Source organism: Cataglyphis hispanica, chromosome 16 (genome assembly GCF_021464435.1).
Source record: "Cataglyphis hispanica isolate Lineage 1 chromosome 16, ULB_Chis1_1.0, whole genome shotgun sequence".
In the NCBI taxonomy this organism is placed as follows: Eukaryota; Metazoa; Arthropoda; class Insecta; order Hymenoptera; family Formicidae; genus Cataglyphis; species Cataglyphis hispanica.
Genome location: NC_065969.1, coordinates 841942 through 866394, shown reverse-complemented (window position 1 = coordinate 866394; position 24453 = coordinate 841942). Strand labels below are relative to the sequence as shown.

The 24453-nt window shown below is 33.4% G+C and overlaps 2 protein-coding genes across 2 annotated transcripts in view; both read left to right on the top strand.

The window, feature by feature from the left end:
• Positions 1 to 17605, top strand: part of LOC126855578 (intraflagellar transport protein 80 homolog) — a 200653-nt gene extending 183048 nt beyond the window's left edge. The window contains exons 15-16 of the mRNA XM_050603381.1: positions 17309 to 17459; positions 17524 to 17605. Of these exons, the coding sequence (XP_050459338.1) occupies positions 17309 to 17459; positions 17524 to 17565 (193 nt within the window). The 3' untranslated portion in view covers positions 17566 to 17605. The remainder of the gene's footprint in view (positions 1 to 17308; positions 17460 to 17523) is intronic.
• A 1094-nt stretch (positions 17606 to 18699) lies between these two features.
• Positions 18700 to 19708, top strand: LOC126855703 (histone-lysine N-methyltransferase SETMAR-like). The gene is made up of 2 exons (XM_050603571.1): positions 18700 to 18761; positions 18877 to 19708. The coding sequence occupies exons 1-2, from the start codon at positions 18700 to 18702 to the stop codon at positions 19706 to 19708; spliced, it is 894 nt and encodes a 297-aa protein (XP_050459528.1).
• The last annotated feature ends 4745 nt before the right edge of the window (positions 19709 to 24453 follow it).

The window sequence follows — 24453 nt, the reverse complement described above, 5'->3', positions numbered from 1 at the left end:
TCGAAAAAAGTATAGCGGATACTGTGTTGTGCGCCAAGTGTTTAATATAGACATGAAACATCTAGAGCAAACTGAACGCGACCTGTTGGAGCTGTCGCACCAAGTCGCTACCTTAGGTGAATTTTCCGCGTGAGCGCAGCGGTGCGAAGAATTTATCAAACAACTTGAAGAAAGTAGTCGTATCAAGCGTCCACGACTTTCGATCGGAGTTCGACAATCTTTAGTGGCCAGATTCGCGCGACTCGAAGGTAAAGACTCGATTACAGAGACAATTTATACCTAGTGGTGGTAATTATAGTGGTAACAATAATGCGGAAAGACTCGTTTGGCGAGAGATCGATACCAAGTTCGAAAACCGCGTATTGACCGGTGCGGTTAACACAAACTATATCGAACCGCGTTCTCGAGGACGTCAAAGACATTGTGCTCGAACACGTGCAAACGTGATAAAAAAAACACTTTAATGTGAAAATAAATAATGTGTTCAACGGCGAGTTTATGACAGGTGACAGCGCGCAAATAAAAGCATAAATACGAAAAATTATGAACTATTTCGCACATCAGATTTATGCGAATGATACGAGCGGCGCGTTATCGAATTCACTCTAGCATCGCTCAAAGAATTTCAAGAACGCTACAATGGGTGGGCTTTGTCGCGAATACTTGCTTTAACTATAAACATAAACAAGTATAATCCAATGCGCGCAGGATGTCATGTAAAATTACCCCAAGAAATAATGAAGAAGAGAACGGTGATAAACGTGCAGTCTAATGACAATGCGTGTTTCGCATGGTCAGTGGTTGCTGCTCTACATCAGCTAAATTGAAAGTGGATCGAGAATCATCGTATCCACATTATACGATAGTACTGAATCTCCAGAACATTGAGTTTCTAGTGACCGTTAATCAAATTAAAAAATTTGAACGTGCCAATATCTCTATAAATGTATATTGCCTCGAGGAAAAGAACATTGTCCCGATTTGACTGAGTGAGCTAAAGAGAGATAAACACGTCAAATTACTTTACGTGCAAGATCCACGGGACGACAACGTCAGACATTTTGCGTGGATCAAGAATTTATCCCGGCTCGTGAGCTCGCAATTAAGCAACATAATGATCAAAAATACATTTGCGATTGATGCGATACGGTGTACTGTCGAGAAATGAACGAGTACGCCATCTATTTACCGAGCGAGAAGGATAAATGGCTCAGCTTCGGCAATTATAACAGAAAGGAGCGGCTTCCATTCATTGTTTACGCTGATTTGGAGTGCTAAAGAAGACCAACAGTGAGCCGACGACATCTATGTACATATTTTAACATCATGAGGTATTTAGCGTTGGATACTACATGCATTGTTCGTATAACGAAACATCTGCGTATCGCTCTTATCGGGGCGCCGATTGTACCGCATGGTTCGCCGACGAACTCGAAAAATTAGCGCACCGCGTAAAAAATATAATATCCACGAATGTCCCTATGGTAACTCTCTCGCACGAACAGTGGGAGATATTTCGCACCGCGACGCATTGCCACATGCGAGAAACCATTCGCGCCAGACGTTACACAAGTACGCGATCATTGTCATCTGACCGGGCCGTACCGATTTCCCACGCATTCAAATTGCATATTAAATTATAAGGACTCTGTTTACATTCCAATAGTTTTTCATAATTTATCCGGTTACGATTCATGTTTTATTAACAAGGAAATAGCTATAGGAATATAGCTACAGTGTTCAAAGAGAGAATCAACGTATTACCGATAACGAAAGAAAAATATTTATCTTTTAATATTTAACAAAAAATGTTAAACTTGCAGAAGAGGAATCAAAAAATCATATCAAATTGCGTTTTATAAATTCATATAATTTTCTTTCAGCCAGTGTTAACAAATTGGCATCTTTTTAAAATAAAGACAAACTCAAAATTTTAAAATCAAAATTTCAAAATGTGCTAAAGGACAATTTCAATTTATTAACGGAAGGGCGTCTTTCAGTACAAATATATTGACTGCGTCGACAGGCTGGAAGATACGTGCTTACCACCGCGCGATTTATTTCACAGTTCTTTGACCGGTGACCCTGTATCCGAGAGCGATTACGCGCACGCCGAGACTGTCTGGAAGAGGTTCTCCATTCGAACGCTAGGCGAATACAGCGATCTATATTTAAAAACAGATGTCTTATTATTAGCAAATATTTTTAAAAATTTCCGCGAAAGTTGCATTAAAAGTTATGGCCTCGATCTCGCGTATTACTTTACTCTCCCCGGTTACACGTGGGATGCCATGTTGATACAAATATTACGTTCGAATTTACTGATATCGACATGGTTATGTTTATCGAACGGGGGATACGCGGCGGTTTGAGTCAATGTTCCGGCAGATACGCGCATGCTAATAACAAGTATATGCAGTCGTACGATCTATCGAAATCTTCATCGTATTTGATGTATTTCAATGTAAACAACTTATACGGTTGGGCAATATGTCAACCGTTACCTTACGGCAAATTTCGATGGGTCGATGACATTTCTGATTTTAACATTAGCGCGATCGCTTTGGATTCGCCTACAGGTTATATTCTTGAGGTCGATCTGGAGTATCCACAACATCTTCATGATGCGCATGCTGACCTATCGTTTTGCCCAATACGCGATAAAGCGGGAAGACAAGCTCCTTGCGACATTATACGATAAGAAGCATCATGTGATACACTATCGCAACCTGCAGCAGTGTACGTGTCATGGTCTTTGCGTCACAAAAATATGTTGCGTATTGCAATTTGCTCAATCCGCATGGCTTCGCGATTATATCGAACTCAATACAAAATTTCGAACACTCGCGAGAAATGATTTCGAAAAAAATTTGTACAAAATAATGAATAATGCGGTATTCGGTAAAACTATGGAAAACGTGCGCAATCACGTTGATGTAAAATTATTAACAAAGTGAGACGATACGGTGCAGAGGCAATGATCGCAAAACCAAATTTTCATAGTAGAAGCGTGTTTTCTGAGAATCTGATCGATACAAACTGAGGTAAAATTGAACTGCGCAAACTTGAGGTAAAATTCAATAAACCGATCTACGTCGGTATGTGCATACTTGATATATCGAAAGTGTGTTTGTACGAATTTCACCATGAATACATGTTACCGTTATATCGCAACAATTTTAAAGTCATGTACACCGATACAGATAGTTTAATTTATTACATTAAATGCGATAATATATATGAGAATATAAAATATCGATAGATTCGATACGAGCGATTATTCGGCTAACAACGTGTACAATATATCGCTCAAGAACAAGAAAGTACCGGGTTTAATGAAAGATGAAAATAATGGCGCAATCATGACCGAATTCGTGGGACTTACAGCAAAAATGTACGCGTTGCGAGTAGATGGTAAAAAGGATACGAAAAAAGTTAAAGGCATCAAGAGTAACGTCGTTGCGAGAATAATAACGTTTGACGAGTACACGCGATGTTTGAACGAAGAAATTGAAATGACACGTCAACAATCGTTTATAAGGTCAAAATTACATGAAGTGTATACCATCCGCCACAAAAATTGCTCTGAGTCCATACGATGACAAGCGGTATATCGTACCCGAAACGACCGATACGTTACCATGGAGACATTATCGAATATTTTTATAAAATGTAATACAATGTAGCGTAATGTAACGTATTATAATGCATGTATGTATGTGTGAATGTGTGTATGTATCAACTTAAAGATAGGAAAACAAGAAATATATATATCTATTTTTTCTCTTTTGTATTTTATATGCCATCTTACATATAGATATATTATATTATATTTTTATATATTTTAGATATTTTATATGTATTTCATATTTTTCATATGTAAAAATAAATACAGTTTGTATTAATTAAACGACGTTGTCCTTATGTATCCAAGAATTGTGCGATCCATCGAATCCCAGCTATTTCACAACCTCATCACCCCTCCAGCGCAGTACTTTCTTCACGAGGTACACATCCGGATAATTCGCGCGATGCAATTCGTAGTCGTAGATTGCTCTAGCGATAGATTTTCCGCGATAGTCCTCGAGTAGATAGGTTACGGGATTAATACGCTGCACTTTAACGATCTTAAACACCTCGGTGGTCCAATTCGGTGTATAACCTTTCTCGAAAATCGTTTTGTATTTGCTAACGCGTACCGAGTCACCTATTTTGAACTTTGCTGGACCCGCTATATTTATCGCGCTGTATACCGTAGCCAAGAGTTTTTCGGCGATCGCGGGAGTAACGTCGCATACCGATCGTTCAGTGCTTGCGCGCGTTGTAATCCGACACAAGTCGCGGCAACTCATCCACCCATTTGTAAGATCCGTTGAGCGTAAACATCTTCCACATATCGTTTTTCAGTATACGATTGAATCGTTTGACGACCAACGTATTGGTCGTCAAACGATTCAATCGTATCGACCGTGCGCATCGTGATTGTCTTTATGCGCTCTCGTTGTCAACAGCATGCTCTTGTACGTTTGCTTTTCATCATCTATATAGATGACGTCATCAGGGGTTCTCTTGAAGATCAACTCGTAAAGACCAGGTGTGTCGGCGTACACCGTCAATAATTATGTTATCCGCGTTGTCCACGTCAAAATGTTTATTACCGAACATCATTCCTTCATGACCGAGATAAACACCAAACACGTTGCCTATACCGCTATTTTGATCACCGCTCAGGACAGGTCAGATGTACTTTTGGCCCAGTGGACCTAACTGATCTCGCAACATTTCTTGACCTTCCGGCGTTTGCAATTGATTTCGAACGAACGTTACGAGCGAGTTGTCTGTAGTTTCGAAAACATACTCGCGAGCAAGTAATTCAGGCATCGTAGGTACGATTGTTGCGGACTTGTTGTTGCGGACGGTGTAGAGGTTATCGGCGGTTTATCCAGTGGAGCATCCAATCATTATGATTTATGCGGTGTCGCGACTCAGCTGGAGAAACCGCGATACGTTGTCTTCGCTCTGCAGACAGGCCGGAAGGACATCATGTCCGAGGAGGACAAGTCGATTCGATGACTGCAAATTGAATAACATGAAACTTTATCTGAACTCGGAATGTTATCCGTACGACGATATGAACTTGGATTTCGATAAAAACAGATGGTCGATTCTGTACGACACATACCAGCGTTTCTGCAAAAATTATTACGGATACAAGTATCTCGAGCCGAGTCTCACCGTCACGCAGTTTCTACGCAACGGTCCGTGATCATCGATTGCTCTCGACAAAACGAATCGATCAAGAGCGCAACCGTGGATGTGAGATTGGAATTTGAATGTAAGGAGAACGTGTCGATGAATACTATTGCGAACTGTCTCATCATACACGATCGCGTGATTCAATACAATCCGTTGACCAATGTGGTGCAAAATCATCTAAGTGAGGGATGAGACAATATAAAACTTATAATGCATCAGGATCAATCGCAGTTTTCTTCTCAACATGCTGATATAAAAATGTTATGTCTGTACCAACGTTCGTGGACATGCAAGGATTCTTTGTCGGGATGAAATTTGTCGTAAAGGAGGTGGCGGTGTTGAGAAAGGGGACCATTTTGGCTCATTACATATTTACATACCCCATACTATGGAATTCTTCTCACAAATCATGTGCTTCCTGGCTGATTGCGAATCATGGATTACGATGGGAAGACAGAAACGTACCATACAACATGGCTAAATGTTTGATTACATCGGCTGTGCTTTGGTACAGAAGAGGATGACGAGACGCCGACTCTTGTGTACGTCAAAAGATGTCAGAAACTAGAATGACTGGTGGATTTGCTTGAAAATTATGCGAGAGAAAATCTGATTATCGAAACTTTGGATGCTGATTATGAAGATATTAATTTTTTAAATAATCTAGATGTTGCTAATACGATAAAATGTGGAAAACATGTTAAGAATTGCGCATTACAGAATGTATTAAAAATATTTAACTGATGGTCGCAACGTCAAAAGGAATTGCAATATTTTTAAAAATAAAAATATGTAAACATTATTAATATGTTTTATCTCTTATTCTCCCCACTCTCTTTTCCTTGCGAGTCGTTTGTAAGAATTGTTTTAAATTAGCTGCCTCTCCCTTCCTAAATTTCAAAGCATTAATCTCCCCACCACATCATACTTTTAAAAAATAAGCGTCACGTATTCTTTGTTTTATACGATCAGTGTCAACCGCTCTACTTCTCATAACCTAGAGAAATGTACTCTCTACTGAAGGAAGCAATATGAATTATTGTTCCGATTGAGAGCGTTAAAATTCCGCCGTGTAAGAAGAAATGTGACAAGTAAATTTTGATTAACTTAAAACATTTTATATTTTTCTTAAATAAATTTATTAAAATATTGTTTTTTTTATAGTGTTTCATTCGAGCTTTGTCGCGCAGTTCGTATACTTGGCAGAAGATACGCCTTAACCCCAACATTTTACAAATATCTGGAAATTGGAATAAGCGTTGAGGCTGTCTTACGTGCAATTAGTTCTTGGCGATAACCAAGGCAATCAAATTCTCTTTATTGTCTTTTGAAACGTGGAAATTGCTGATGCAGAAACGTGCGGACATTGAACGGCTTCTACAGACGTCTCAACCTCCATTGCAGATTCGAGATTTGACAATCAAAGTTGTTAAAATATCTGATTCGGATATTATAAAAATAACTTTGTATAATAATTCTTTATATATGAATCCATCCACTCTAATACATTTAGTCGACTTTGAAAAATGTATAGAACATATGTAGTATTGGTTGTGCGAAAATACGCATATTGTGAACAAAAAATTTAAATAATTTGTTATAATAGAGTTTTACAATGTAATAATATTCATAATGCGAGCGATGCTGTAAAAGCGATACATGAAAATGATATATTTGACACCGAATCTCTCATAGATTGTGAATTATTAACGTGCGTTATAAATGATATACTTTACGATGTATTTGTAATAAATGAAAAATATACATATACTTATTAATAAACATTTATATATTAAAAATACTTATCTATTTTTTTTTGCTTCCCTTCCTTGCATATAAGATAGATATATAACTGCGGCGCGTCCGGTAGACTAGCGCGAGGCGTTCGTAAAGCAGTGCGATAAAGAGGGATAGCGCGAGACGTTCGTAAGACGGTGTGTTAAAGAGGGATAGCGCTAATGATTGCATGCATGTGAAAAGTTGTATTAATATTAAAAAAGTATTAATTATTTCTACATCTCCTTCTTTCTTTTTCTCGTCTTTTATACCTGCGCCAATAAACGGTTATTCCTAGAAAAAAATTCTCAACATTCAGACCGCAGGTGCAATATACGCTATTTGTTTATGTTTATAAAGCAGCCGGACACCGGCCCTCGCCTTTGTATATATGCACCGGTTTAAACATGTTCGTCTTTGTATATACACACCGGTTATAAATATGTCCGCTCCCGCAATAAGCGTCTCTTCGGAGAAAAAAGTTCCCTTCATACCGTACGTGTAATAGATGTTATTTGTTTACAATAAATATAGCAGCCGGACATCGGCTCTCGTCTTTGAAATATGTCTGCTCCCGCGATAAGCATCCCCTGCCCACGCGACATTTCCCCCGCGCCAACAAAGTTCCCCGCGCGGCTTCCCCTCAACCCGCACCCCCCTCAGAGGACTGGAGTTAGAACTCTCAATTGTAATCCTACCGACTTCACTTTCCAAAGATATGACCTAACCCAAATAAAATTTTAATTTTAAATTAGAAATAAGAGGAGCTTCGTCCCTGTAAACAGACCTACGCGTCGTCAGATCACGTCTGATCTACGCAAACACAATGTAAACAAATTTTATTTTTCCTTATTTTATAATAAAAAAAGCATTAAAATTGAAACTTTGATTTGTTATATCTTCTAAACTAATGTCGATCGCCATTTGATTCTTGCGAGTAATAACTTAGGACACTTCTTGTCTAGTATATACAGGGTATCCTAGATCACTCCTAGTACACTGCTTTTCTTTCACTAAACTAAACATTTTAATCGTAATGTACTTTTGTATCGTATAGTACTTTTATGTACAGAATAATAAGATGAATCAAATGGTGTAAAGAAAAAATAAATAATTACTATAAAAAAATATTGCAAATAATTGCATACTTTTTTTACAAAACAATTATTTTCTGTACACCATTTGATTCATTTTATTATTCTGTATATTATAGTATTACGATACAATTATCGAACACTAAATAATTTTCGAGATATTTTACATTTTATACTAAAATATGTCAGATTAAGATACAAAATAAATCAAATAATTCTTAATAAAAAATATTTTATTATAGTGTTTTGAAAAACACTCGAGATAAGCTACAAGAATATGCAATAAAAATGGAGGTTTCCGTTTAAGAAATTAAAGGTGTCCTTGATTTGACCTTAACGATGCCATCCAAGGTCAAACAATGACACCATTTTATGTTCCCCTCAAAACCATACAATTTTTGTTCAAAACGTTTTTCTCTAAAATGCTTAGTTTTTTAAAGAAAAGAGGTGTGGATACCCTATATAATAAGTGGTGATTAAATCTATGAAATGTGACCTTTTATGGATATTTACTTTATATTTTATAGTATTTATGATATTCCTCAATGCATACAAAATATTTCTTGTATCAAGAGCAACGTATTATAGCAAGTGCACCAAGAGCAATGTATTAGAGCAGTATTATATAAATGCATCACATATAAAACAACGTGAAATTTCTTCTATATCTTTTCCAGAAAAACAAAAATCCACCGGGTTTTTAAAATGTGATGGCCATTCTTCGAGATAATCAATTTTAAAGCGTATTTGAGAAGCGTATTTGAAAAGAATATGGAATTGTGGAGAGAATAGTTTTATATGTGTTAAGGATTATAATTTGATGATATTATTTCTCAAATATAAATTGTATGATATCATAATTTAACAATATAACGCGACCCTTTTTTCTACTTTCTCAGGATTGAGCATTTTTTTGAATATAATTATAATTTCGCTTTCTTTCAATGTATAATTAACTTTTCCCTCATTTTCATCATTTTCTTCAAGTTCTTCTATTTCATCAATTGCTGCAAATTGTTCTTTGAATAATTGAGTCTCAATAATTCTTGTAGTATCAGTGCGCATTGCAAATGATACCCATTGAGTTTTGTATAATATCCTTTATAGTATCATGTAATTCGATTTCTTTATCATTTACTTGTGTTTATGAAATATTTGAAATTTGGAATGAAACATATTAAGAACATTTGCAGAATTTACATTTTGCTTAAAAAAAGCTACAGACACTTTTTCCGAAAATTAAAATTCTGACCATCTTACGTTTAAATGAATCATTAAACTTATTGGTCACACTTTATATTAAAACTACGCGCAATATTTTCGATTTATGTAAAGTCTTATAATTTTATTTATATTATTTTATTTGCATCTTCCTTATATAATTATTTTATAAATAAGGAAACTTATTTCAAAACATTATCACGTTGCAGTACAACGTAACTATTTTGCATTAGAATTGTGCATAAATAAATAATATGTGATATAAATATACAACGCAAAATATAAAACACGATAGATTTATATCGTTGCATTTCGATTTTTTACGTGTCACGTGCACTGCAATGTAGAAATATTTTGAAGTAATTTTCTATATTCAAAAAATTCAATAATGCAATATTTATTAGATAATTAATTAATAATTAAGGAAAGGAAAAACATGTTCATACAAGCAAAATAATCAAGACTTTTATTATGAATACAAAAACATAGATTTACTTCCGACTGATCCCTACTTCCAATTGACCTGAAATTTTACATATAAGTTGTTTTTGATGTGAGAAAAAAGCGCGTGATCTCAATTTTAGGAAATAAATTTTTTTTTTTAAGACAGCATTTATCGACTAAAATCGATTCTAAGATATATTTCCAAGTAAATCTTGCTTCTGATTAACCTATAATTTTATACATAAATTCTATTTAATGTGAGAAATAAATTGCGCGTGATTCCAATTTCGGGAAATAAAAAAAAATGTATATAAGATAACACTTATACAAAGATTTGAGTTAAATCTCGCTTTACAAAAATTGTACCCATATGAAACCTCGCTTCGCGTGGAAAGTTGTAAACTCATATGGTACCTCACTTTGCATTAAAAAGTATATGCGTAGAGGCAATATGTTCCACTCTCCTGCAGGAGAGTTCCATTATCATAAAACTAGACATATTGGGTTCAACCTTCCTTTGCGCAGAATGTCACAAATACATGTGAAACGATATAATTATAGACTTAATTTTGTGTCAGGCTGTAGAGAGTAGACCTTGCTTTGCGTAAAAAGTGAATTTGCAACTTTCCGCTCAAAGCAATGTCTACTGCAGATTTCTTACATTAGACAGAACTACTACATATATTTTATAGGGTGTCCCAAAAATTTTGACACATCCGAAGTGTAGATTGGGCCAAACTGAATCGAAAAGTTCTGTACTATTTTCCTCTATAACGCTTCAGAAAGAAGTTATTATTATTGAGTAAAGTCTGGCGAATCATCGCCGATCTTTAGTCAAACGCACGTTGGGGAGCCATATGCCTGATAGTGTGCGTGAGTGTTCAGCTGTTACAGCGGCGCACCACCAGGCGAGCGGCTCACTGACGTGTATCCGGCTAAAGATCGGCGCTGATTAGCCAGACTTTATTCAATAATAACTTCTTTTTGAAGCATTATAGAGGAAAATGGTACAGGACTTTTCGACTCAGTTTGGCCCAACCTACCTTCACACTTCAGGTGTATCAAAATTTTTGGGACACCCTGTATATTATATGTATATGTTGTATATATTATATAGAATCAATTTTAGCAGATAAATGCTGTCATAAAAAAAAATTATTTCCCGAAGTTGGGATCATTCTTCACATTAAAAACAACTTAATATTTAAAATTTCAGATCGATCGGAAGCAGGAGTCATTCAGGAAGTATCCATCCAATTATTCTGTATGTACCGCCTCACAGATTTATACTAAAACGGTGTTGATAATTTCGAATTCGATGATATTTGTGTGGATTATCATTACTCCAAATGGGAACTGTGTATTGAATGAACTTTTGCGTGTAAAACAGGATTCATCCGTAAATAAAATTGTTCAAATAAAATCCGGTTCTTGCATCAATAATGTACAAAAATTAAATCCGCAGTAATAAATTGTGAACTTTTGTAAAATAATAATCATGTTTTGTTATCTTTGAAGATGTATTGTACTGAGTTCTTAGAAATATGTAATTTTTGACTCATTTTACGAATATTTGGATGAATCTTCTTCATTAACAAAACTGCTGCTTTATTTTCATTCGTCCGAGCATATTTTTCACTTTTGGCATTATATTTTTGTGTATGAATAATATAGATCCTGTTTGTCGTACTCCATTTATCACCTGCGAAATTACGTTTTTAGTTGGAGCTTTATACTCTGGAAAACATATTGCGTACTCTTGCTCCGCATCAGTCTCATTTTCATAACATTTACCATAAATTATTAGCATATCACAATCTTTATATATTTGTTAGGAGTATATTTCATTTTAATTTTGTTAAAAAATATTAATTCCTAGTTAAGGAGAAATGTAATTTTTTTAAAAATTACTATTAACAAAAAAAAAATAAAAAAGCTAAGAAAGTTGAAAAACTATTTTGTTAATGTGTAAAATATTTATTTTCTTTTTTAGTTTGCTTGTGCTTTGCTGTACTTTGCAAATGCGTTGAAAATACGACTGTTGCCGCGCAAGAGTACACAATAATAAAACTCATCTTAAAACAAAATGCATGCTTATTAGTTTACAAAAGTTCACAATTTATTACCACAAGATTATTTACGCAGAATTAATTTTTGGGTAATTATTTACATTAACGGACACCGCCAATGACCCTGACCTTGACATATGTTATCAAGTATATGTTGTCAAGTAAGTACATGATTCTGAGTAACTTTTCCTTATAACTTAATCAGCGGTTTCTTATAGTTTTTGAGATATTTAATGTTAAAGATTGATTTGAAACAAAAATGGGTAAAATCCTATTTAGGGAAAACGGTCCCAATGACCTTGATCTTGACATATGTTGTTAAGATCATGATCCTAAGTAAGGTTTTAGCTGTCGTTCATTGTTTATTAAAAAGTTATGGTAATTTCAGAGTCACGGCTCCACCTGCAAATTTTTTTGATAATTTTTATACTTAGAGAATAATGTAAATAACAATTTTTAATCAGAGGAGATAAAAAAAAGTTATTAACAAGAAAAGTTTGAAATATATAAAAGCACATGCATGGACAGGAAGCACGCACGCGCGCGCACACACACACACACACACACGGGGTTGGCCCCCCTTCTGCATCCACCCCTGCCGGTAGGCAAGGTAGACCTCGCTTTACAACTTACAAAGTACATGCTACATTGTAAAGCAAGATCCATCCTGCCTAGCTGCGGGGTGAGTACGGGAGAGGAGTCGAAGATCCCCCTTGCACCCCCCACCCTCCCGTGTGTGTGTGTGTGTGTGTGTGCGCGCGCGCGCGTGCGCATGCTTCCTGTCCATGCATGTACTTATTCTTTTCGTATAATTTGATTGTTAATAACTTTTTAATAAAAAACGAGCGACGGCTAAAACCTCCTGGTGGTTACTCAGGATCATGACCTTGACATCATATGTCAAAGTCGAGGTCATTAGGGCTACCTCCCCTAAACATTATATATTATTTTTGTTTCAAATCAAATTTTAACATTAAATATCTATAAGAGGCCGCTGATTAAGTTATAAGGAAAAGTTATTCAAGATCGTGTACTTGACAACATATGGCAAGGTCAAGGTTATCAGCGAGGTGTCCGATAATGTAAATAATTATCAATTTTGTATATGGTTATTGGCACAAGAATAATATACAAAAATTAATTCTGGGTTTTAGTCTAATAACTTAATTTACGGATGAATTTTGCATTTCATGTTCAGTCAATATGTATGATTTTTCACATCTGAAGCAAAGAGAATCCACATGAATACTATATTTGAAATTATCAATACCGTTTTAATACAAATCTGTGCCGATATGCGGAATAATTTAATGATAAATAAATGTTATACATTATGGATATCTCTGGTTTGTTTATTATCTGTATGTATTTATTATAGCTTATGTAACAAATGATGTAATATCTTCAATATTAAATTACAGATTAGATTGTTTGAAATGTCTATAAGATTTAATGCTAACACTTATAATAACTTTTTGGATAACGTTGTACCAGAATTGTTTCTTTTTCTGCGATTTTCTGCAAAACATGATAGAAACGAAGAAATCTCTGAAGAATTATTTAGAGATGACGTCTCTTATATTTGACACCAGATTATTTTTTATTATATAAAAAAACACGTTTACAAACGATAAATTAATAATCGTAAAGAATTGGAAAAAATATTATTGAAGCAATCTCTATAATAATGCCAAAAATGATCATCAATGTAACAAAAAGTTTATCACAATAATGGTTATTTTGAATATTTATTGTAATTTAGTTGATTTATTTTACAATTAAAATTTGTTAAATATAATTGATTTTTAATTACCTATTTAATATTTAATTATTTTCTAAAACGGTTACAATTTGTTTTTTATTACAAAGATTTTAAAATATTGCAAAATGCAAAATAAATAAATGTCAAAGATAATTCTATTACAATTTATTTGTCTCGCATAGGATATCATAGTAGACACCTTTATGGCAATATTGATCGATTACTTTGATAGCTGAAGTTGAAACATGTCGCAAATTTTTACTTGAATCATTTTTTAGATGTCTTTTCTCGTATTCTTTATTCGCAAAAAGAATGTAGTAATGCAATACATAGAGAAGCGGGAAAACTTAATGACAATGCTATTATAAATTTATATGATAATCATGAAAAGAGCGCCCCATTCATAAAGCATTTTTTCCACTTGTTATTTCGCCGTGTCTGAGAGCACGAAATTTCAGTCCTTTCATTCGTAAAATATCGCTTTCGGTTTAAAAATGATAATAACCTTGATATTTTTGTATTAGGATTTTTGTCTTGAAATATTCTGCCAAAGAAAGGAATTCTGCCATTAAGAGGAAATCCGATAGTTTTAAAACATTTTGTATATTATAAAATATTCAAAAGTCTCCTCACTATATGTTAATAAGCATATTGAAATCACTGGGAAACGAATTTTTGTCAGTCAAAATGTCGAAGGGAAGGTCATCACATCTTTATAGTTTCATTTTTTATCATTATACAAGATAGCCTATTTTAATAATTTTTATAAACCAAAAATAGCATTTATAGTTTTTGAAAACCAAAAATACCGAGACATCGCAATATAATGAAATTTTGAAATAGCGCACAACATCACTTCCATATGTAGGAAGGTCAAAAATTGAATAGTTTAATTGAATTAGTCTTTTTCATTACAAGAAATCGAATTATATAGAGTAATTATACAGGTTCCAGTAATTTTTGACACATTCGAAGTATATAAGTAGATTGGATCAAACTGAAAAGAAAAGTCCTGCCCTATTTTTTTCTATAACGCTTAATAAAGATGTTATTATGGAATAAAGTCTAACCAATCATCGTCGATCTTTAGCTGGATGCATGTTGATGAACTGCGCGCTTGGTAGTGTGCAAGAGTGCTCCGTCTATAAACATAATAAATCGACCGAGTGTTGAGGAGTGAGAATAAAGGTACACATAAAAAAGGATAAACTCTTTTTTTGTGCCCTTTGCGTTTTCTTTCGCTCGCGTGTAACATAGCAAAAAAAAGCGCTGTGCTACGTGTGAGCGAGAGAAAACGCAAGGGGCAAAAAAAGAGTTTATCTTCTTCTATGTGATCTTTACTCGCACTCGTTAAATAAAGGCAAACGCTCGGTCTAGGATATACTAGGATGTTTATGGCTCCGCCGTTATGACAGCGCATTTATCAGGCGCACGGCTCACTAACATGTGTCCGGCTAAAAGTCGGCGCTCATTGGTCAGACTTTACTCAATAATAACTTAATGAACATTATAAAAAAAAAATAGTACAGGACTTTTCTTTTCAGTTTGATTTATTCTACCTTCACATTTCAGCTATCTCAAAAATTACCGGACACCCTATGTATAAACAAATTGAGATAATTCTATTTAAAAACACTAAATTATTTTTTTACATGACTTTAGTATCTATATCCTAAGTAAAACCAATATTCTTATCATTTCCTCCTTCAAATCAAACAATTTTTGTCTAAAACATTTTTTTTCCGAAATCCTTTGATTTTTAGATATTTAATTATATTAATTAAAATGAAATATCTTGTATATTAAAGATGTTCATTTGAAAAGTTTTCTCTATTTTGTGCTCAACTAATTTGTGAGAAAAATATCAAAAGAGATTAATTTTGTTTTCGTGGGGAATGTATAAGTATGATATGCAATGGAATTGCTTTATCTTTTTCATCAGAGTAAATACTCCTTCAGAACCCTTAAATCGCAATAAAAGACAAATAGCACATTATTGTAAAGGTTTTTTGATTCTTTTTACAACCATGATAATATTATATTCATTGCTTTTTTGATATATATTTGTCATATTTAATTATACCAATAACACATACATATCCGTGATAAATATTAATATCAAATTATTGTCTGTATAGTCATTGTAAAGTGAATGCATAGGCGGCGGATTTTTAAGATAAAAATTAGGTTTGGATTTAGTTGGTTTATTGGAAAGCCAAAGCGCAGAGAGACGGACAGAGCCGCATACGCATTTACATATATACTTAAATATACAATTCATGTTTTTCTTTTTAATTGGATAGGTTTAAATTTTCGCATTTAACACTTGTTCTTATTGAATAATTTAACTTTTCAACAAACAACGAACGACACTAAAACTTCTTAAATGTTACAAAGTCATAATAACATATATCAAGGTTATTGACTTTTCAAAGGATTGACCTAATGTGAATATTTACCCAGATAGTTTTTGTAAGCAACTACTACGTTCATAATAGAATTGAAATAGGTTTAAACTATTTATTTTGATATATATATTTGCTATCTCTTTTGAAAGATAAAAGAGCTACTTTTGGTGGGACATATTTGTTGATCTTATATACATATATGTGTGCATATACAAAGTGATACATAAAGACTGCTCATTAAGTACGTAGCTTTATTTTTTTTATCAAAAACTGAGTCGAAAAGTTTTGAACCATTTTTTCTATAATACTTAATAAAGGAATTATTATTGAGTAAAATCGATACCAATTAACGCCGACCTTTAGCATGTCAGTGAGCTGGGCGCTTGGTGTGTGAACACTCTGCCGTTATGACCGCGTGGTAGGACTATGCCTTTGCTAGAGGCTGCAATATTCTTAACGCATCATAAAAAAAATAATTTTTTACTAAAAGTCATATTCCACCTGTTTCTTAATAAATCTTACAGAAAATTTTGATAACGGACAGAATTGCAAAGACGTAGCATTCTCAACATAGAGAAGAAAATATTGACAAATACAAGGAAGAGTTCTTCTCTGTGTTTTACAAAAATTATTTTTTAAACAATCTGCTTTTTTAGCAAAATCTTTATGTGAGCATCTGAATCTTAAGACGAATCACTTATTGAATTTTCCTACGAGTGGTTTTGTCCAGTTTCTTAAAAGTATAAGTTTCTTAAGAAGAATTTCTTACAACAATTATATATTTAAACAATTTTATGCTTAAAAAAACGTAAAGCATGTTATACGTAAGAATATTGCATGTAATAATAATAATTTAATTTAATAATAATAATTTTAGAAGCGTGCGCGAAGGCATAGCGCCGTAGCGGCAGATCACTCACACACACTATCAAGCGCGTAGTTCATTAATGTATCCAGCTAGATTGGTGCTGACTTTACGGCCCAACTTTACTCAATAATAACTCCATTATTAAGCGTTATAGAAAAAGATAGTTGGATTTTTCGACTCATTTTTTGGTAAGGAATAACGAATGTACTTAATGGGCGGTCTTTACGTATTACTCTATAATATAGCAACAATTTAAATAAGAATAAAATATTTAAGAGTTTTATAATTTTTGTATTATGATTATTACATATATTATGATTATTATGTATAGTAATAATGTTTATATTTTTAACTTATTTTTATATTTAATAAGAAATTAATTATTAATAATTGTTTATATTTTTAATTAGGGCTTTGGAATTAGCACTAAGACATAAAAAGCAACTTGAAGAGGTTTTAAATGCAAGAGCAAAATATTTACGCACTATTAACAAAAATGAAACAAATCAAAGTTTTCTTACACATGCAGAAAATATTTCAATGCCACAATTGACGAATAAAGTAAGTAATTTTATTAAAATATCTATTAATGATTTTATGTTATTAAAGAATATTTTTATTTCAGGAAAATGAAAAGAAGATTTATGCTAAAAATGATGTTGAATAAATTACACTATTAAATCACAAAATGCAACTTTAAGAATATAATTCAAATTAAAAAAAAATAATTATTTTAGAATATTATTTGTAGATAATATTGATCATGTACAACGTATTTTACAGCTTAATTAATGCACAAATTTTATTAGAATATATTTCAGGAATTATTTTAATTTAAAAAAGTTTTATCTCAGCTATATATAATTTATAGATTAATTACGTTTTCAGTTTTAGTTATAAGCTCTTTATTGCTCTATAATAAGCTATTATAGATATAATATAGATTTATATATGAGATGTCTCACAACTTCTGTACAATACTTTATTAGCGTGTTCTAAAAGTAAAAATAAAATCAAAAATTTTAATACAAAAATTTTGAAGCTGAATAGTTTTTGAGTTATAAACGATCAATGTTTATCAATAATATCACGTAAAACACGCACGTTCAGGCCTGTAACTGCACTTACATGCACATCGATCTGTCATCTGTTTTTGATTTTTTCAAGTCAATTGATATTGATTTTTATTGCATAGTTGATTTTATTTTGTCGTTTTCTATGTATTACGCCTACATCGTACATTATAGCGGTACGCTAATATTAACAGATTATAAATCTTATACAGAAAACATTTTATTCCTGAATAATTTAATTAAACATTTAAATAATTAAATAATTATTAATTATTAATAATAAATATATTAATAATAATAAAATTAATTAATATTAACTATTAATAATATTAATTATTATATAATAATATTAATTATTAAATATTAATTAATATTAACAAAATTATATTATCTTATTAATACAAATATTAATAAAAATAATTATAGGTATTATTACTATTATTATACACATAGAACATAGAAAACGATAACATTAGTAAACATGCAGTAAAAATCGATACTATCTCAAAAAATCAATAAGATGATATCGATACGCCTAATATCGGTACGTGTAAATATAATTATGTAATATTATGTTTAATTTTAAAAATGTCGCCAGTAAATAAATTAATAAACAAGTGTTTATACGACCAAACTGGCAATTTATTGTTTGATTATTATTAGGGTGTCCCATAAGTTTCTTCCGCGCCACGCTATGAATGAGTCTGACTGGCTATGTTTATATAAACATGCAGGCTTATCTCTTAGCCGTTTATGGCATCGGTTTCAGTCGTCCCAGAGCTCTTTCAAAGTACGTTTCGTTTGTGACAAAGTCTCTTTTAAAATTTTTTCTGCCCTGTTCAATATGGAGAACCAAAAGAAGCATTTACGGCATGTTATGCTTCATTGCTTTAAAAAGGCAATAGTGCAAAGGACACTGCAGACGAGATTTGCACCGTTTACGGGAGTGGTACTACGACCATTAGGACCGTCCGCAATTGGTTTAAGAAATTTAGAGCCGGCAATTTCGATTTGCAAGATGAAGACCGCAGCGGCCGCCCAGTAACGACGGATGCGGACCTTATCAAGACTGTGCTCGCTGAAAATCCGCGATATAGTGTGCGCGAGATAGTGGATGACACTAACATTCCCAAGACAACGGTACATAAGCATTTGATCAAAATGGGATATGCAAATCGGTATGAAGTTTGGGTTCCACACCTATTGACGGAGACCGGCCTTATGAACCGCGTCTCTACGTGCGATTTGCTTCTTCAGCGACATGAAAGAAATCCTTTCTTAAAGAGTCTTGTCACTGGAGACGAGACTTGGATTTTGTATCAAAATGTGTCTCGAAAATGCACTTGGTCCAAGGAAAATAGACCTTCAACTGTTGCGAAGCCTGGACTTCATCCGAAGAAGGTTCTTTTATCCATTTGGTGGGACTGGAAAGGTGTAGTGTACTACGAGCTCCTTCCTCAAGGTGAAACGATCAATGCTGACAAATATTGTAATCAACTTGATCAACTGAAAGCCGCCATAGCAGAGAAACGGCCAGAACTAGTGAACCGACGAGGAGTCGTTTTCCATCACGACAACGCAAGACCGCATGTTGCAATGGTCGTGAGACAAAAATTATTACAGTTCGATTGGGACGTTCTACCTCATCCTCCGTACTCCCCAGACCTTGCTCCTTCCGATTATTACTTGTTCCTCTCCTTAAAAATTCTCTCCGTGGTAAATCTTTCAAATCCATAAGCGAAATAAAAACGCACACAGATGAATATTTTGCAAGTAAGCCTCAACAATTTTGGAAAGAGGGCATAATGAGGCTTCCTGAGAGATGGAAGAAGGTTATAGAACAGAACGGTTCATATATAACACAATAAATCAACCTCAAACAACAAATATCGTGTATTCATTTCGCATCAAAAAAGGGAAGAAACTTATGGGACAACCTAATATATCACGACGTTTCGACCATATGGTTTTGGTCCTTATCAAGTGAAAGTTATAATTAAAAAGTAGAAAGAGAAAAATCGAAATGTCAAACTTGTCCGGTAAAGATTGTGTCAACGTTCATGATTACAAGCATAGTAAACTAAATAGAAAAATTCTTTACTACTTTGCAATTTTCAATAATTATTAAAATATTAATTAAAAAAGATTGACGCATGAGTATGCGTTTCGTGTGGCTAGATCATGGGACGTACGTTCTAGGCGTGCCAGCAGCGAGCTTCGCTGTGTCGCAACGGAAAGTTTGGTCTCGCGTGTACTCTTCTCATAGCGGTATATGTATACACAGGATATCTGACGTAAGGTAATTGCAATCAAATCAAGTTTATATCAAAATTGATATAAACTTGATTTATTTGATTAATTTACTCATTAAAAGCCTATATTTGTTAGTGGTGCGCCGCTGCAACAGCTGACAATAAATACTCACGCAACCTACCAAGCACATAGCTCACCGACGTGTGTCTGGCTAAAGGTCGGCGATGATTTAATTTTACTCAATAATTTTATTCAAAAATTTAATTTTACTCAATAATAATTTCTTTATTTGTATAAACGTTATACAAAAAAAATAGTTCAGGACTTTTCGACTCACAAGGGGGGGACACGTGTTCCGGGAAACGGATTTTAATATGAAACTATGTGACATTGTAGTATTCCCCTAAGACTTCAGTTCTGCAAAGTCATAAGGCACATTTCTCAAGCGTTTTCGAAAAACATGCTTTTGAAAATTACAAGCGTAACGGGTAACGTTTTCGCTCGTTCAATGAAGTCGGCATGTTCAAGTGAATAGCATGCCGAGCATGCCCTAGTAGATTGGCAATCTAGGTTCGATCTCTGACAGGATGCTGTTTCTTTTTTTTTATTTATTTTTTTAAATCTGATTACAAATTTAAAAAAATATTATTTTCAGCGAAACCTGTTATTAATTTGTGTTAATAATTTTTTAATTAATACATATTTAATTAATATATATTTAATTAATTTAATTTAAAACTTTTGTCGAAAAAAATAAGGGATTTTTTTCAAAGAAGCATTTATTATTTTGGACGAACAATCGCCCGCATTAAGAAGCTCGGGGCTTATGGTGCACCTATTAAACGCCCACACTTATGATGCGACCGTGGGGGCCGCCCTATCACGCGCCAAATTGTGTGAGAACTGTAGAAGACTGGTTGGGGTGCTTCGCTGAGTATATAAGGCAGCCCGGCGAGCGCTTCATCATCAGTTCCTGATCTTGAGTCTCGCACAACTCACCAAATCCAAAACCGAGTTCGCAGAAACCAGGCAACGGGTTACCCATGGTTAGGCCGTGCTTCCTGGTTGCTGGGACGGCACATCATGTGACTCCATTAAACCAGGCCACAGACTACTCATGGTTAGGCCGGGCTACCCAGTTGCTGGAACGGCATCTCCAGCGATATCGCTATACCAGGCCATGGATTATCCATGGATTATCCGGATTCCGCGGTTACTGAGACGGCGCTATAAGATAACGTGGATGTCTCGTGGATGTACTCGCTTATCTAATATACCGACTGACCGTTCTCGTAATAGAGACGCGCTCCGTAGATGCGTTTCTCCGGATTATTGTACTGTTCCGACCGACCGTTTGTAAATATTGTTCTTCTCCGGCTTTGTGATTTACCGACTGTTCCTTATAATATACGCGCTCCTTAATAGTACGCGCTTTTCCGAGTTATTGTACCGACCATTTGTAAATATGCGCTTAGCTAGACTATATTTATACTATCATTACTTGTAAATACGCGTTTCTCCGGGTTATTTCATTACAGCGACTGACCGCTCTTGTACATACCGCGCTTGATTTATTATCATATCTTAACTAGTATTTAAGGCTTTATCACGCTTGCACGATTTGCACCATTTCGCGCTTATTAATGCTCGCTATCTCGCGCTACCATCACGTCCGCTTTATAATACACAGCGCTTGATTTATTTCTTGTACCCGCTGTATTTAATAAATTTATCTATATATTGGAAGAGCGAATTTGAGTTTTCCCCTTCTCCCGAATCCTGGAACCGGCAAGTCTGATTCGCGGCGCTGGGAAAGGTGACCCGTTACAATTTTTTAAATTATTATATTTGGTACAATTGATCCAAACATTTATTATCAAAAATTGTTTTGTAAATGTATATTGCCTCTGTAAACATGCTTCTTTCATAAAGTGTGCTTGGGTGTGAGGTATAATTGTGTTTTAAATGTTTCTATGACATTTTTATTATATAAAAAATTGTAAAAAAAAGTTCATTGTCAGAATACAGTGACAATGATGATAATGAATAAAGAGTGAATGTGCATGAAAAGTATTGTAAAATGTTAAATTATTTTTATATATGATTTTATTTTAATATACATTATAAAACAATTTTCGATAATAAATGTTAGGATCAAATACAATAATTATTAGTGCCAAATATATTAATTTAAAAAATAATAAATTCTTCTTTGAAAAAAATCCATCATTTTTCTAGACAAAAATTTTAAAATAAATAAATAAAATAATTAATAACAGGTTTTGCTAAAAATAACATTTTTTTAATTCAATCAGATTTAAAAAAATTAATGCATATTGCCGGGGACCGAATCTAGATCTCCAGCCTACTAAGCTCGGCACGCTGTCCATTTGATCACGCCGGCTTCAGTGAATAAACATAAAACTTACCGGTATACACTTGTAATTTTTAAATGCATTTTTTTCCAAAAACGCTTGAGAAGTGTGCCCTACTTCTTTACAGAATTGAAGTCTTAGGGAAGTACTATAACTATATCATAAAGTTTCATTAAAATCCGTTTCCCGGGACATACATCTTCCCCTTGTTAATTTTATCCAATCTACTTGCATCTTTCGTTTGGTCTCTTACTTGTCGGACATCCTCTATATATATAGGGTGAGTAATTTTAATCAATATACGCAAATATCTCGTAAAGTAAGCAAAATGGAAAAAAATGTTTTATACAAAAGTTGTAGAGTTCAGAGAGGGACATCTAATAGTGACCTTGACCCTGATCTTGGAATCAAATCTATTTCAATTTAATTTCTTTTAATGAAACAATTTCTCATATCATATTCTTGTAGCTGGTGTCACCTTTTCAAAATACTATAATAAAATATTTTTTTATGAAGTACTTTTGAGTTATGAAACTTAAAAGATCGTATGCTGCGCTTAACATTGTCCCCATTAAGTTTCCCCTTTAAACATTTTTTTCATCATATATACAGGGTGTCCGATAATTCGCGGATTACCCTTTAAGGGAAGGTAGAGGATGTTATTCTGAATAGAAAAGTCCTGTACCATTTTGTGATTTTCTCAATATTTAAGAAAATATTAATTTTAAAAGATCAGCCAACGAAGTGCCGCGAAAAGCTCGTGGCGCGAAAATGCCTCCCACTGTCAATTGATACTCGGTCCGCGGCGAAGCAATGGGAGGAGCAGTTTGCGAGCATGCTTCGCTATGGCAACTGAAAAAAATACACACATAATGAAAAGATCACATACATAAAACGGAGCGCGCATTATGTGTGTATTTCTTTTGGTTGCCATAGCGAAGCATGCTCGCAAACTGCTCCTCCCATTGCTTCGCCGCGGACCGAGTATCAATTGACAGTGGGAGGCATTTTGCGCCAAGAGCTTTCGCGGCACTTCGTTGGCTGATCTTTAAAATTAATATTTTCTTAAATATTGAGAAAATCATAAAATGGTACAGGACTTTTCTATTCAGAATAACATCCTCTACCTTCCCGTAAAGGGTAATCCGCGAATTATCGGACACCCTGTATATATATATATATATATATATATATATATATATATATATATATATATACATATATATATAATATTTTTGTTCTTCTAGAATTGTTTTTAATATTCTTCTCAGAAAATTTAGAATTAATTCTACATAATTATATTAAATATTATATTGTATATTAAAATTGTATATTAAATTTATATGGAATTTATATGAAATACACATTTATTATATAATATTTAATATACAATTTTAATATACAATATAATATTTAATATACAATTATATAGAATTAATTTTAAATTTTTCTGAGAATAATATTAAAAACAATTTTTCTAGAATAAAAATATCTTTTAAAATTAAAAATATCTCTTAAAATTAAAAAAATATATATTAATAATGATAGGAAAAATGATTAAGAATCTGCAAAATTATTAAAAAATGATAATAATAAAATAATTATTAAAATGGTAATACTTGAATTAAATCGCTTTTAATTTAAGAAGTAAGGCCATGCAATAAATTATAAAAAAATTTTGAATGTTTTTTGAAGGTTTTTAAATTTTTTGAAATACAAAAAATTATCTTATTAAACGAATTGGTCTAATACATTAACATTTTGAGAAAATAATTTAATTTTTAATTTAATGTTTTCTTACAATTCAATTCTATACAAACCGATATAGTATCAAGAAATAGAATATAACTGTTA

Coding starts and splice junctions, on each gene's coding strand:
- LOC126855703 (XM_050603571.1), top strand. CDS start 18,700: ATGCAGGCTTATCTCTTAGCCGTTTATGGCATCGGTTTCAGTCGTCCC. Junction 18,762..18,876: donor CGTCCCAGAGCTCTTTCAAA/GTACGTTTCGTT, acceptor AAAAGGCAATAG/TGCAAAGGACACTGCAGACG.